Source organism: Pseudonaja textilis, chromosome 2, assembly GCF_049901715.1.
Source record: "Pseudonaja textilis isolate UNSWEBS1 chromosome 2, rPseTex1.2, whole genome shotgun sequence".
Lineage (NCBI taxonomy): Eukaryota > Metazoa > Chordata > Lepidosauria > Squamata > Elapidae > Pseudonaja > Pseudonaja textilis.
The window spans coordinates 16,424,930-16,441,229 of NC_141991.1; the positions used below are offsets into that span (position 1 = coordinate 16,424,930).

Consider the following 16,300-nt stretch of genomic DNA (forward strand, 5'->3'; position numbering starts at 1 on the left):
GATAAGAAATACTGACAACTAAAGGTCATAGGGGGATTTTTTTCTTTTTTTTTAGAATAATAGATTAAAGATTAAGCTATTTTGACTACAGAGAAGTGGAGAAAGATAATGAGTCAGCACTGAAAACAGGTGATGTTTTTATATAGCTGGTATACAATTGGAAAGTTGAATAAGATAAAGAAAAACAAAGAGAACACTGTGACCTTGGATAATATATATGCTTCGGATTCTGGCTTTCTGGACTGACTGAATGTTACACTGAGACTTTGGTTTACTTAGTGACATGGATTCATAAATTACAGCTGGTACCTTCCTTTTTTATTTTGTTTTTTTATTTTGTTCTTTATTCTATTTTTGCTGGAGCGTATGTTGGATTTACTTTTTCCTTTCTTTTTTTTTTGGGGGGGTTGTTTTACTTTTTGGCCTAGTTTTTCAAAGTGGATTAATTTTGGAATGTTTGTTTTCTTTTTCTCTATTTTTTTTCCTTTTCCATTTTTCCTTTTTTTCTTCATTGATAGTTTGACTAACAAGTGGATTAATAAGTAGATATAATTTGGCATTTTTGGATCCTATTTTTATTTTTTTGCTTTTTTTTCTTTTTGTTACTCCCTTTTCCTCTCCTCTTCTATGTAGCAGTTGATGGATTTGTATTTTCTTTTCTTTTTACTTTTTTGGGAAATTTTCTCTTTTGTTTTTTTTTCCCGTTTCATATATTAGACTTTCTGAATCTTATATATTTTGACTCCATTTCTTTTTTGGATTTATAGTTTGCCTTTTTGTTTTTGGATTTTCTAACTTTGTTTTCTTTTCTTCTTTTGGATAAAATTGGATTAAGATAACAAAGAATCTGAAGATTTATTTATATGTTTGGGGGGCTTTTGCGAATGAATTACAATTTGATTTGATATGAGTAAAAGAATTCCTACTGGATCATCAATCCCTTCTTCCTCATCCCTGAGCCCAGCTAGTCAATAATCTATTACAATTATGCTTCAGCAAGAGAAAGAAAAAGAAATTTCAATGGAAGAAATAAAGTTAATGTTTCAAGTAATACAAGATCAAAAGAAGCATACAGATGATAGAATGGAAAAGCTGGAGGAAAAAATGGAAGGAGATTTACAATAGGTGTTAATGATATATGGATAAAAAATACAGAAGATGGAAGAAAGAGGTGATAAAACAAATAAGAAAGTAGGAGAAATAGATAACAGATTGACAATGGTTGAAAGCAAAAAAGGGAAAGATTCAATAGGAGGGAGCAGTAGGTGGTCAAATGATAATTAAAGAACCAAGACAAGAAAGAACAAAAAGAGCAATACATTCTACCTATAAAGTATAAACAATGGAAGAGGAAAAGAAATTGATTTCTTGAACATAATGGGTGAAACTGGTCAGAATGTGAATACTGAAATTGCATTTGGGAAGGCTTTGCTTTTCCAATGCTTTCTGAGTGAAAGAGAGATAGTGTGAAAGGCAGAGGTAATGGCATTGAGTGACCAAGACAAGGGGCAATGCTTACCTTTGATTCACAAATGCAGAGCCAGGTCTATCTGAAGATGCTTCCATGATCAAGTGGCAGGCATGACTATACATCGTAGATGCACAGAACATTGTTCCTTTCCCACTAAACTGGCACCTATTTATCTATTTGCATTTACATGCTTTTGAATAGCTAAATTGGCAGAACACACAGACACACAGACACACACAGGCATGCACACACCAGAGGTGGTATTCAGCAGGTTCTGACCAGTTCTGGAGAACCGGTACTGGAAATTTCGAGTAGTTAGGAGAACCAGCAAATACCACCTCTGACTGGAGGTTTCACAATATCCTTCCCCTGCCACGCGCACCAAGCCATGCCCACAGAAATGGTAGTGAAAAATTTGGAATCTCACCACTGGCACACACTATATGTATATGGAAATAGATATGGATATAGAAATGGATAAAAAACAGGAACCAATTTTAATACTCATAAGCACACCTTCATTGTCACATCGGTTGTCTACATGATTTCCCCACAGAATCATTCAGAGTTGTACACATTTTTCTTTTGATTGAAGGCTGTCAAAAATAACAATAAGTCTCATTAATTGATTCAAAGAAAATGGTTAAAGTTGCTCCAATGTTCATGTTGATATTTTATCTATTCTTAATATAAAGAATGTTAGCTGTCTCCGTTTCTTTCTTTGTCGGCCTCTCTCATCTATCTAACTCATTTATCTATCTATGAGTGATCTTACATTATCCAGCTGGAAGAGATCAATCAAATATATATTTGAAATTAACTGTTTTTTAATAGTCAGAACATCATCCCAGAAAATGAAATATAACACCAACCTATATAGCAACAAAAACACACATTATTAGCCATAGTCCTTAATTTAGTCTAAAACCATATCAGAACATCTCTGGTAACAGTTTATCTCACCTGGTTTCAGAAATTTTATTAATGTCATTGATGATAGTTATGATTTAACATGAATTCAGATTGTGACAATTGAAGGATATGATTAATTGAAATAGTTTGAATTGTTTTAGCAACTTTACTACTCAATTATTATAATTCAAAATTCACATGGAATGAAGACAGATAAGAGACAAGATGTAAAACATTATTTCAAGGTATGTGATTTTACACTGCATGTATAGTGAACAAAAATAAACACCAACACAAGGAGCCTTAATGAGTTTTCATCATCAGATGTTCCTTGGTGTTCATGTCAGGTCTCAGTGTAATAATGTAGCATTTGGGGATAAAAATGCAGCCCAGTAAACCCAGGCTGGAGGCCAGGATGGAGAAGATCTGCACGGCTACCATGTATTTCCCTTTGGTGCTCAGGTAGGTGGGGACAAAGGAGATCCACACACTACAAAAAACCAACATGCTGAAGGTGATCAGTTTGGCTTCATTGAAGGTCCCTGGCAGATTTCGAGCCAGAAATGCCACCAAGAAACAGATGGCAGCCAGAAAACCCATGTAGCCAAGGGCAGTGTAGAACATGGCCACTGAACCTTCGTTGCACTGCAGCAGGATGTGTTCTGGCTGGGAATGAAAGTCAGAATCTGGGAATGGGGGAAAGATTCCCAGCCATGTCATACAGATGCCTACTTGAATACCAGAGCAGGATAAAACAATCGAGTGGGCCAGACTCTTCCCCAGCCATTTCCTCATCCTGCTTCCTGGCTTTGTAGCCAGGAAAGCTACCACCACCATTACAGTCTTGGCCAACAAGGAAGATACAGCAACAGAGAAAACAATACTGAAAATGGTTTGTCGAAGGAGACAGGTTATTTTTATCGGGTGACCAATGAATAGAAAGGAGGTCAAGAAAGAAAACAGGAGTGAAACCAGGAGGATGTAGGTAAGTTCACGGTTGTTTGCTTTGACTATGGGAGTGTCTCGGTATTTAATGAAGATTCCCAGAATAAAGGCAGTGGTTAGGGACAAAGCAATGGCAAGGAAAGTCAGGATGAATCCCAACGATTCTTCATAGGATAAGAAGCTTATGCTTTTGGGGATACACTGATCCCGCTTCTTATTGGAATACTGGTCATCTGGACACTTTTCACAATGGGCTGCATCTGAAAAAAAATGGTTAGTGCATGTATCTGTTTCTGCTGCTGTAGGAGCATGAAAACCTCATCAGAAATCAATTTCTTCATTTTCAAGGAATAATAAAGTATTTCTGCCCAGGGATATTCATATGACACAACATTAGTTAAAATAATCAACAGCCTTTTTAAAAGCTGAAGATGAATGTGATTATCAGCTCTCAAAACTTGTCCTCTTTCCCAAACCAAGCAAGAAAGTAACACCTCAATAGATTATTTTAATGCTTGCATCATCGTACAAAATTTGGTGATAGTGCTCAAACTTTGAAATGCTTGTGGATGCCTTCAAGATGTGTAATGTTTTTTCTTGCTTCTAGATCATGTACCCCAAAAAAGAAATAAAGAATTTTGATTGTATCCTTGTTGTTTTTGAAGCCACCTACTGTACCTTCTTGCCCAGAGAATGTTCCTTCCATACACAGAGAACAGTTGTAGCAGCAAACTGGGGCTCCCTTTCTCACAAGCATGGCATAACCCAGGGCGCAACTTTCTGTACATCTTGAATAAGGCACCATCTAAACATAAACCAAAAGATTAATCAGGGCAATATATGAATTAGAGGCAATATATAAAAGGACGTGGTGGCTCAGTGGCTAAGATGCTGAGCTTGTCTATCAGAAAGGTCAGCAATTTGGTGGTTTGAATCCTTATCACCATGTAACGGAGTGAGCTCCCGTTCCTTGTCCCAGCTTCTGCCAACTTAGCAGTTTGAAAGCACGTAAAAATGCAAGTAGAAAAATAGGGACCACTTTGGTTGGAAACTAACAGTGTTCCACGTGCCCTCAGTGTTTAGTCATGCTGGCCACAAAACCATGGAGATGTCTTTGGACAGTGTTGGCTCTTCGGCTTTGAAATGGAGATGAGCACCACCCCTGATTAGCACGTATATGCAAAGGAACCTTTACCTTTAAACATCAACTGAAAAATTAGTATGAATTAGAAGGGTTTACTGAAATCAACTGGCTTCCAAAAGTCAGGGATTGAGCAAATCAGTCAAGAAGTAGTGGCATGAACTTTAATTACTGTTCTTGCAAGGGACAAATGAAGGGTCATTCTCTTTCCTCTATCAATCTCCATTTTAGATCCCAAAACAGATTTGTTGCCTTATTCTTCTTTCCAAAGGAAAGAAGTTCCATTGCAAAAGGTGTTTCTCCTTAGGGCATGTATGAGAATGCCATAACTTGTACATATTCTTTCTCCATCTTAGCTTTCTCAGGAAACCTCCAAAATCTAGCTTTCTCTAGAGTCCCTATCTTTATGTCCTACAACCGATCATTGTATCATCATATGTAAATGACTTTTTTTAGCTGCCCTCATTTCCCTCACCACATTCTTAATGCTATCTTCCTCTTATGCAATTCAGTGTGCTAAACCCTTCCTATTCTGGATTTTCTCCCAAAGGTGCTTTTCCAAAAGGCAACTGATCTTTGTTTTCCCTTGAAGACATTTCACTTCCCATTCCAGAAGCTTCTTCGGTTCTGACAGAAGGGTGGAGTATGGCAGTGTTTATATTCCTTGCAAGTCATCTGGTCATTAGCAGTCTTTCTGAAAGTTTTTGAGGCATCTTGGAATTTATCTGTGCCCTCAGAGTCATGTGAATAGTGCAAATGGGTATGGAACCTTCCTGCAATTGCTGAATCTATATCCTGTTGACAACACAGTCTTTTCAGCAGTTCCAAATCCTTCCATCCTCCACCATTCAGTCAGAACAGAAGAAGCTTCTTGGATGAGAAGTGAAACATCTTCAAGGGAAAACAAAGTCCATATGCCTTCTGAAAAAACAGCTTTGGCAAACCATGACCTGGATGACTGAGAATCTCCATAGGCATTCTAGAGTTTCTGTTACTTAAAACAAGATAATTTCATGTACTATAAATTATGGCAACATATCCCAGTTCAATAATGTAGATTGCAAATTCCGCAAAACAATGCAGCAGGTTCCAGTGTGTGACAGTTTATTGTAAGACCTCTAAGGTAAAATATATCTAATAAATTAATGAGGCTTTAAGTTCTCTTAGTTGGAAGTTATCTCAATTGGCCTCAATAAGAATTATTTCTGAGCTGAAAATTTACACATATGGAGATAAATAGAAGAGCAAAATCCAAGCAGCCTCAACTACTTTGTTAAATAAAGTTGGCCATTGGATGGCACTTTGATTGACAGAAATCTTGACTTCCGAGGAGGCTTTTCTTTCTACACTCCCAATTTTCACCCCCGCATCTGATTTGTTCCAAACTGATGTCCAGTGCATGATATCAAAGTCACCAACAGGAACTCCATTTTCATTAAAAGAAATCCCATCTCTGGAAATATTGTGATGTTGGAAGTTCCTCAGGAACCTATGAAGCTGCAGAAACACAGAAAAAGCTATTACAATTTGAACTCTTATTCAATGTTTTTCTTGCTCTTATTCTGGATTGGAGGTACTCAGAATAACTCAACCTCTTCAAATCATCACTACAGTCTGAAAGAGATTTCATTGGCAGCTTCTTGCAGTCATTCTCCAGGAATTTACAGCTGTTTGTTAAATATTTATCTCACATTCTTGAAAACATGGAATAGATAACACCACCATCAGGTGGCTTTGTAACTGTGTTAGGGATACACCCTAGACAGAATCTGCACGGCAGGCAGACAGGCAGGCAGAATATGTGAGATAAACGTTATATGTAGCTTACACTCAGTAAACCAGATACACAGTGCCAATTAAAATAGTTTTATTCCAGCAAGAGTTAAAGCATAGTCAAAACAGTCCATATATCATTCACTTAGTTCAGTCCGTCCAGGGATTATTCATTTGCAAATTCCAGTGTCGAAAAAGAGAGGTCAGTACACTTACAAATATCAGTCCAGTGATATATCTCCTCACAGTAGAGAGATATGAAGAACTCAGAAACTCCTCTCTTCTTATCAGCAACTCTTCAGTAGGGAAATACGCAGCTAACAAACCATGCAATCCAGTAAATTGTCAGTAATTGCCAGCAAACTGTCAGCATCTCGTCAGCAATCAATCAAGTTGTCTTGCTCCCTCTTATGGTGGTTTCACACCACACCCAAAATTACATGCTTTGCAGTTAAAGTGACACACACTTAAACTAACAATGATAGTTTATATATATTATTTTTACCCAAAATACGTTAGGTGACTTATGTTATACCTAACAAACTGGCTGACAAATTATATTCAACATCATATTCCTCCTCTGAGGAACCTTATTTACATGGAGTGAAGAAAGCAATGGGGTATCCCAAGCTTCCATTTTAGGCCCAGCACTCTTCAATGTCTTCAAAAAGGATCTAGGTGAGGGAATTGAAGGGGAACTCATCACATTTGCAGGTGACACTAAGCTGGCAGCAATAGGCAACACCCCAGAAGACAAGCTCAAGATCTAAAAAGATCTTGGCAAATTGAACATGGGCCCCTACCTAACAAAATGAAATTCAGCATAGATAAAAGGAAGGTTTTTCACTGAGGCAAGAAAAACCAATAGTATAGGTTACAGACTATGTGAAACTTGGCTTAATGCCAGTAATTGTGAGAAGGGTCTTGGAGTCCTAGTAGACAATCGCTTAAATATGAACCAACAATATGTGGCAGCAGACAAAAATGCCAATGCAATCCTAGGCTGCATTAACAGAGTGATAGAATCAAGATCACATGAAGTTCTAATAACGCTTTTCAAAACCTTATTAAGGCCATATTTAGAATACTGAATCCAGTTCTGGTCATCAACACAATATAAAAAAGATATTGAAACTCTGGAAAGACTGCAGAGATGAGCTACAAGAAATGATTAGAGGGCTGGAGGATAAAACATACCACACAGTTACAGGAATTTGGTATGTCTAATCTAAGGAAAAGAAGAACTGGGGAGACATGAGATCATTTTTCTAATATTTGAGGGGTATCACAACATTTCCCAAAGTACTATTAGGCAAGACAAGAAACAATGGTTGGAAATTAACAAAGGAGAGAAGCAACGTAGGACTAAATAGGAATTTCCTAACAGTGAGTGCAATCAACCGAGCTTGCCTTCAACGTTGTTAGTGCTCCATCACTGGAGGCTTTCAAAAACAGACCTGCACAACCATTACTCTGAAATGGTATACGGCAAGGGTCTTCAAACTTGGCAAGTTAAGACTTGTGGACTTCAACTCCCAGAATTCCTGAGCTAACATTACTGGGGGAGGAATTCTGGGAGTTGAAGTCCACAAGTCTTAAAGTTGTCAAGTTTGAAGATCCCTGATATAGGGTGTCCTGCTCGATTAGTGGGTTGGACTAGGGAACCTGTGGGATCCTTTCAAATTCTATTATTCTAAGTTTCATGTTCTGTGTTTTGCAGTTTCACCATCACAGCCCATCTGAGGCAAGACCATTTGCAGATATGCAAAAACTTGTCATGGGAGAAGATGGAGAATACAATTTTATCATCAGTCCTGATCAAAATGAAGTTAGCGGAGTTTAACTTTGGGCTAGGAATGTAACAAAAATTGCATAGTGATGTTATCTCTTTCAAAGAGTAGCTATGGAAGCGTATCCATTAGTTCAGGAGATGTGTGGATGAACCTTTTCTTGCCCCCAGAAGATGCTTTGATTTATACCTTGTTGCTATATTACAACCTTTTAGCCAGCAAAGTCGAATTTTAATGCGGAAAAAACAATCCAGCTGAACTCCTTAGCTTGGAGACTAGATGACTTTGTGATCACAATAAAGGGTTGAAGATTGTTGGACTATTCTGATGCTTGTGTCAAGAAAACCCCAATTTGACAATCGCCAAGAGGAAGTAGTGCAGACTTTGATATCAGAAGCCCAAACAGTAGGCCAAGTAACCACCCGAGGCCAAGCCAACCGCAGCCCCAGATGCTGAAAAAACAAACTGACAACTGAGTTGAAAGCAGCCCTTTTGACTGATCCCTGGTTTGCAGAGTATCAAACCGATCTGACAATGAATGAAGTACTGGCTTGGAAAGGGACAAACTTTATGTACCTAATAATCTAAGACTAATAGTACTAAAGCGTAGCCATGACTCACAGTTGCGGGGACACTTTGGTTTCTTAAAATCCCTGCAATTAGTCAGAAAACTGTTCTGGTGGCCAAAAATGAAACCTGATATTGAAGACTATCTGAAAATCTTCTCAATTTGTGCCACAATGAAACACAGAACTGGGAAAACCCTTGGCCTCCTTCAACAAATATCTGAACCAACAAAGCTATGGGAAGAAATCGCAATGGACTTTATTGTAGAATTACCTGAGAGTGGAGGGAATACAGTTATTTGAACTGTTATCAACTTATTCTCTAAGCAAGTCCACTTTACAGCCTGTAAAGGACTACCTTCAGCTAAAAAGCTTATAAAACTGTTTGTGAAGCATATCTATAGGCTCCATGGAGGACCTCATAGAGTAATCTCAGATTGAGGCATACAGTTTACTGCTATGTTCTGGAGGGAGTTTTTAAAGTCCATTGGGTCATCCCAAGGGTTATCCTCAGTGTTCCATCCTACATGCAATGGGGCAACAGAGAGAGTGAATGCCATCATTAGATGCTATGTAAATTATCAACAGGAAAACTGGGCATAGCTGTTGCCATTTACAGAAGTTGCTTACAGTAACGCAGTACATAGCAGCCCAGGCTTGACCCTGTTCCAAATGAACACCGGCATGGAATTTGTCCCTATGCCAGAATTACCTATGGAACATCCAACATCCATGTCTTTAACGGAATGGATGGATTCATTAAAAAAAGGTTGGGAAGATACAAAAAAAAACCTTTGACTGAAGCTGCTGAGGAACATAAAAAGCAAGCAGATAAACATAGATCCCCCCAACCACCATTTAAAGTAGGGGACAAAGTGTTTTTGTCAACTAAATATTTCAAATTGAAGCTTCCCAGTAGGAAGTTAGGCCATAAATTCTTAGGTCCATTCCCTATATCAAAAATAATCAATCCAGTCAAAGTCCAATTAAGTCTTCCCCGACTATTGGGGAAAATACACTCAGTGTTCCATAGTAGTTTATTGAAACCAGCTGTAGGATCAAATCTAAGACCCTTCCCAACATCTCCCCCCAAACCTTTGATCGTACAGGGTGAGATGCATTATGAAATTAAGAAAATCCTTGATTTTAGATTGTACCAAGGTATGTTACAGTATTTGGTGTTATGGAAGGGTTACCCTTTGTCAGAGGCTATGTGGGTAAAAAGTTGGGATGTACATGTAGATAGATTGGTTAACCAATTCCATAACAAATTCCCTGACAAACCAAAGGGTTTGGAGGCGGGAGAGGGGGTTAAGGGTATTGCATTAACCTCTGTTTGTCTTTTGTTTATTATCTCTTTTAGGAGGTGAACTTCTCAAGGTGGGATGCCTGCCAGCTTTGGAAGCCATATTCCACACTGTCACATAGCCTGAGAAAATGGGAGGGGTGGTTTCAACTGAGTAGTTCTAAGTAGACAAAATAAAATTCATTTCTTAGTTATTAAGTGTGGCACAGCAGAGAAAAAGAATCTTACACTGGGACAGGTCGTGATTGGTCCACGTGATGTGATGATGGGAGAAAAGGGGAGGGATTGTAGTTTGGGACATTGTGGGAAGTCTGGGAAACTTTTAGTTTCAAGATTACACAGATGTGCTATTCTAATAAAGGTACTTTTGAGATTATCGCTTGTTTGGAGTTACTGATTGGAATGGAGGTTTGCTAGAATGATGACAGCTTGCTTAATTTTGAAAATTACATTTTGTCACCATAGAGCAATTTCTGTCACAAAAGCATCCCAAACTAGCACAGGTTGTTTAACTTTGGAAGATTTTTCTCTATCATCTCTCTCTAATTTGCTGTCAGGGTTAGAGGCAGGACTCTGAGGCAAGCAGGTTCCTCAAATATCAGTTTTATTGGACATATCATATAGGCATAGGCTGGTGAAAACTGACTCTAAATGTTCCCATGGTTTTCACTTAATTAAAAGTAAAAGTTTTCCTCCTCTTTCCAAACAATCAGTCACATGGTCCACAAAGGTGTCATCCAGTTGCCTGGTGACTTCACTCATCCTCCCTCCAATCATCAGCGGGAATGTCCTTTATTCCCAGGAGAAAATATTTTGTTTTGGCTAGAAAACCCCAGCTATCTTTATTCTTCCCTCCCTTTCCCTCAGCTCCAGGGTGGCAACATTGAAGCATCAAAATGGCCTCTGTTAGGTCAACTTCAAGGTTGACACTTGTTAGGTATAACATTGGTCACCTAACTAGTTTGGGTAAGATAAAATAATATATAAGCTATGATTCTTAGTTTAAAGTATGTGTTACTTTAAATGCAAAGCATGTAATTTGGGTGTGGTGTGAAAAACACCATAAGAGGCAGCAAGAGACGCTGATTGATTGCTGACATTCCCTGATGCTTTGCTGGCAATTACTGAAGTTGCAGAAAGGAAGAGAGGAGTTTCTGAGTTTGTGCATATCTCTCTCTACTGCGAAGAGATAAATTACCGGACTGTTATTTTGTAAGTGTACCGACCTCTCATTTTGGACATTGGAATTTTGCAACTGGATAATCCCTGGACGGACTGAAATAAGTGTATGATATATGGACTGTTTTGACTAAGCTTAACCTCTTGCTGGAATAAAACTACTTTAATTGGCACTGTATCTGCTTTTACTGAATGTAAGCTACACAACACGATATCTCACATATTTTGCCTGCCTGCCTGACTGCCCTGCAGATTCTTGCTAGGGGTATATCCCTAACACTGGTTATGGGCCCAGCTGCACAGTCAGACTAACCAGGATATAACAGGCTTATATAAAGTGAGAGCTAGTGTAGTTACACAATATTGTAAATAGACAGCTGTGTTTAATTATAGTTTAATATCCAGAGAAAGATGGCACAAGTCAATTTACCAAGTTTGTCTCTAATATCCAAACTGGATGGAACAAACTATGTTTCATGGTCTATGAAATGCAGCCTACTTCTACGCAGAGAAGGTTTGTGGAATATAATTCAAAACCCACCAGAGGTAGATGCTTGGGATCCAGAGGATGAAGATGATGCCCAGAAGTTACAAGAATGGAAACTGAAAATGAACAAGCTCTCTGTATAATAGGTCTGACACTCGAGTGACCAGCAGCTTGTCCATATTCGTGGAGAAGAAACAGCTGCTAAGTGCTGGGAGAATTTAAAGAAGATTTATGTTCGAGACAGTGTAGGAGCTCATATCAATCTTACACGGAAGCTGTTTAGAACACATCTTCAAAAGAATGGAGACATGTTGACTCATATAAACACCATGAAGAGAATTTTTCAGGAGCTGCATGAAAAAGAGCTTATCTTCACTGAACTGCACCAGGTTTATATAATTTTGTCTTCTTTGGATCAGAGTTATGATGATTACGTAACTTCCTTGGAAGTGCTGCCCAAGGACAACCTCACATTAACTGACATTACTGGCAGATTAATTGAAGAAGCCAGGAGAAGGCTTGAAAGGGATCAACTCAGAAGGGAACAGCCACAAGAAGAGGAATTATCTTCAACAGCCTACACAATTAGAAAATGTTTTAATTGTGGAAGAAAAGGACATTTGGCCAGATTCTGCAAGAAAAAAAAAGCCAAAAATGCCAGCCAGAATGCAAAAAGGCATCAAAAGGATAAAAATGCTTAGAGTTAGCCATGTATAGCAACCAAACTGTGAACAATAATAATTTTTGGGTTGTAGATAGTGGAGCATCGCACTGCATAACAAAAGATAAGAAAAGATTTATTAAGATGTCCACAGTTCACAGCAGATATCATTAAGCGAATGGTTGGAAACTGAAAGCAAAAGCTGAAGGTACTGCATATTGTCCTTGCATAAAAGAAAATGTAAAAATGTTATATGTACCACAACTTAAGTTTAATTTGCTTTCAGTTAGAGTTTTGATTAAACTAGGTTATGTAGTTACCTTTAGGGAGAAAACTGCATAATAGAAAAGGAAGGTAAAAAAGTGACTGCAACTTTAAAAGGTGAATTGTATGTGTTAAATGATGATCAATTAGAGGTAGCTAACACTGTGTATAATAACGTTAAGCCTCATGATGAGTGCATACATTTGTTACACAGACGTTTAGGGCATATAAATTTTAAAATGCTCAAGAAAACTGTTGAACTGTCTAAAGGTATAAAACTGAAGCCTTGCAGTAGTATTTGCACTGCAATGCTTGCAGTCAAGAAAAAGCAAGGTAATACCAGCAAACAGAATTAATGGATTTAAGACTAAGGAACCTCTAGAAGTCGTATTATGCTGATATTATAGGTCCTAAAAAACCAAGTGTGGGAGGTGCTCGTTATATATTAAGTATAATGGATCATTATTCTAGATATGGTTTCTGTTATTTAATGAAGAGTAAAACTGAAACATATCAAAATTTCTTTAATTGGTTGAAGTTTGCAGAGAGAAAACTAAAAGGAAACTAGTAACTCTTGTAACTGATAATGGTACGGAATTTATAAATAATAAATTCCAAAATAGACTGAAGATGGCAGGTGTAGAACATAAAAGGTCTGCACCATATAGGCCACAACATAATTCCTTTATAGAAAGGCGAGGCCAAACACTGCAGGCAATGGCTCGTACTATGTTGTCAGATTCAGGATTACCTGAGAATTTGTGGGGAGAAGCAACAATGTGTGGCAATCATATATTGAATAATGTTGTTAACTCAACAACAGGTGAATTACCATTCACACAGTGACATGGTAGAAAACCTGACCTAAGCTACATGCACACATTTGGAGCACCAGCATGGGTGCATATTCCCACACAACTGAGACATAAGGGACAGCATAGGGCTAAAAAATTATATTTTGTAGGTTACGAATCAAACCATAGATCTTACAGGTTCTGGGAAGAGGGCACAACTAAAATTTATTGTAGTGCTAGTGCTAAATTCCTGGAACATGTGGGATGGCACAAATTGGAACAAGATTCGAATAAAAGTGTAATCATAGAAACCTACAAGGGCCCGAAACACCATGCTAGTAATGTGAGAGATCCAATTAAAGATAAAGTAAAGGAAGTGAAAATAGAACCAATTAAAGAAGAAATAAGTGAAGAGGAAATAGATGACCAAGAACAGGTTATAGATAAAAGTCCACCTGTGAGTCCTGTTCTACCTAGAAGGTCAACACGAGTAAGTAGACCACCTGATAGGTATCAGGCAAGTATGGTGTGCCAGATTAGCAAGATTCCAACTACTGTGGAAGAACTAAAAATGTATCCTGCGAAGGATCAGGAGAACTGGCATTCAGCAATTCAAAAGGAACTGAATTCACTAAAACAGATGGGAGTCTATGAGAATGCAACATTACCTCCAGGTGAAAAGTCCATTGGCTGTAAATGGATATTTAAATTAAAAACAGGTACAAATGGGACTGTTACCCATAAGGCTAGGTTGGTAGCTCAAGGATTTAATCAAACTGCATGTGATTATGATGAAGTGTTTGCACCAAGTCTAAAAGCAACAACCTTGAGAGCAGCTTTAGTGTGGGCAGCTAAGAAAAACTATATCATAAATCATTTAGATGTAGAAACTGCCTATCTGCATGCACCATTGCAGCACACACACACTATATACCTAAAGAAACCTGTAGGGATTAAGGATGATAAAACTAATAATGACTGTTGGAAGCTTAAAAAGAGTCTCTATGGATTAAAACAATCTGGTTATGAATGGAACCAATATATTGTTAAGGAGTTAAACAATAGCAGGGTTTAAAGCAGGTTTAGCTGATCCATGTTTATTCAAAAGAGAGAAAAATGGAATAGTGTCATTATTATTGTTGTTTACAGATGATATTGCATTAATTACAAAACTAATAATGAAGCAACTGAAATAATATCATTATTAGGAAAGAGGACAAAATTAAAGCAATTAGTAGAGAGATAAAACAGTATCTCGGATTGACAATAAATAAAACCAATAGTGGCTATAAGATATCTCAAGAGGATAAGATATATCAATTACTAAAAACATATAAGATGGAACTTTGTAAACCAGCAAAACTCCACGAGTCAGGAATTTTGCCGACTGATGCTCAGAGTTCAAAATTGATAAGACTATCTATCAGTCGTTAATTGGTAGTCTATCATACATTAGTAATTGGTCAAGGCCAGATATTGCCTATAGCACTAATCAATTGGTTCGCTTTCAACGCTGAACCCAATGAACTACATTGGCAAGCAGCATAAATGTATCTAAGATATCTTAAAAGGACAATGCACTATGCATTGTATTTGAGCCAAAAGATGATTTGATTTAAGTGCATATGCTGATGCAAGTTTTGGCAACAGATATAAACACTAGGAAATCAACTTCTGGAATGGCTATACTATTAGGAAAAGCATTAATTGGTTGGAGGTCAATTAGACAGCAACACATAAGTATGTCCACAATGGAAGCAGAATTTTCATGTCTATCTTTATTATGTACTGATTTAATTCTGTATAAACAGTTGTTGTTGGATATGGGATTAACTGTTAATGATTCCATTGTTGTGTATGAGGACAATCAAGCAGCCATACAGTTGGCTACAAATATTGCTGTAAAAATGAGATCTAAGCATACAGATCTTAGATATCTGAATGTAAGACAATCTGTAAAAGATGGTTTAATAAGATTGAGTATTGTATGACTGAGCAAAACGTTGCTGATCAGTTTACAAAAGCCCAAGCATGCAGTGAAACACAAAGAGAGTTGTGATGACTATGGGTTAAGATTGTAATAGCTTTATAAATATTATTATATTACCCAAAGGGGAGAATGTTAGGTATAACATTGGTCACCTAACTAGTTTGGGTAAGATAAAATAATATATAAGCTTTTTATGATTCTTAGTTTAAAGTATGTGTTACTTTAAATGCAAAGCATGTAATTTGGGTGTGGTGAAAACACCATAAGAGGCAGTAAGAGATCAGCTGATTGATTGCTGACATTCCCTGACGCTTTGCTGGCAATTACTGAAGTTGCAGAAAGGAAGAGAGGAGTTTCCTGAGTTTGTGCATATCTCTCTCTACTGCGAAGAGATAAATTACCGGACTGTTATTTTGTAAGTGTACCACCTCTCATTTTGGACATTGGAATTTTGCAACTGGATAATCCCTGGACGGACTGAAATAAGTGTATGATATATGGACTGTTTTGACTAAGCTTAACCTCTTGCTGGAATAAAACTTACTTTAATTGGCACTGTATCTGCTTTTACTGAATGTAAGCTACACAACACGATATCCTCACATATTTTGCCTGCCTGCCTGACTGCCCTGCAGATTCTTGCTAGGGGTGTATCCCTAACAACACTCACTTTCAAATACCACTAACTGGGCAACTGCTCTTTGGAATATCTCACCCTTTCTACATCTAATTTAATATTGGAGAAATTGGAAGTGGGAGAATCAATGGAACCTCAAAGGAAGAAGACTTACTCTGCCATGGCTGCCACAATCTGGGGTGGTTGATGGTGTCCAACCTGCATTCTCCTCTACTCTGTTGGGAGGAAGAGGCAGCATTGAGGACCCAGGCCACAATTTGAATTATTTGGGAAATACTGGAGGGAATCCTGAGACAGGATTCTTGCAATCACATCATGGGGTGGAATTCCCAATTTTCTTTTTCTCTGCATTTTTTCCAAACTTTCTTCGATAACAGAGGACTT

General features: G+C 37.8%; 1 protein-coding gene across 1 annotated transcript in view; it reads right to left on the reverse strand.

Annotated features, from left to right (window-relative positions):
* Window positions 1-2,684: 2,684 nt before the first annotated feature.
* LOC113453872 (vomeronasal type-2 receptor 26-like) overlaps window positions 2,685-16,300 on the reverse strand; it is a 17,091-nt gene continuing 3,475 nt past the window's right edge. The window contains exons 2-4 of the mRNA XM_087923142.1: window positions 5,817-5,966; window positions 4,007-4,133; window positions 2,685-3,627 (exon numbers count right to left, since the gene is read on the reverse strand). Of these exons, the coding sequence (XP_087779268.1) occupies window positions 2,687-3,627; window positions 4,007-4,133; window positions 5,817-5,966 (1,218 nt within the window). The 3' untranslated portion in view covers window positions 2,685-2,686. The remainder of the gene's footprint in view (window positions 3,628-4,006; window positions 4,134-5,816; window positions 5,967-16,300) is intronic.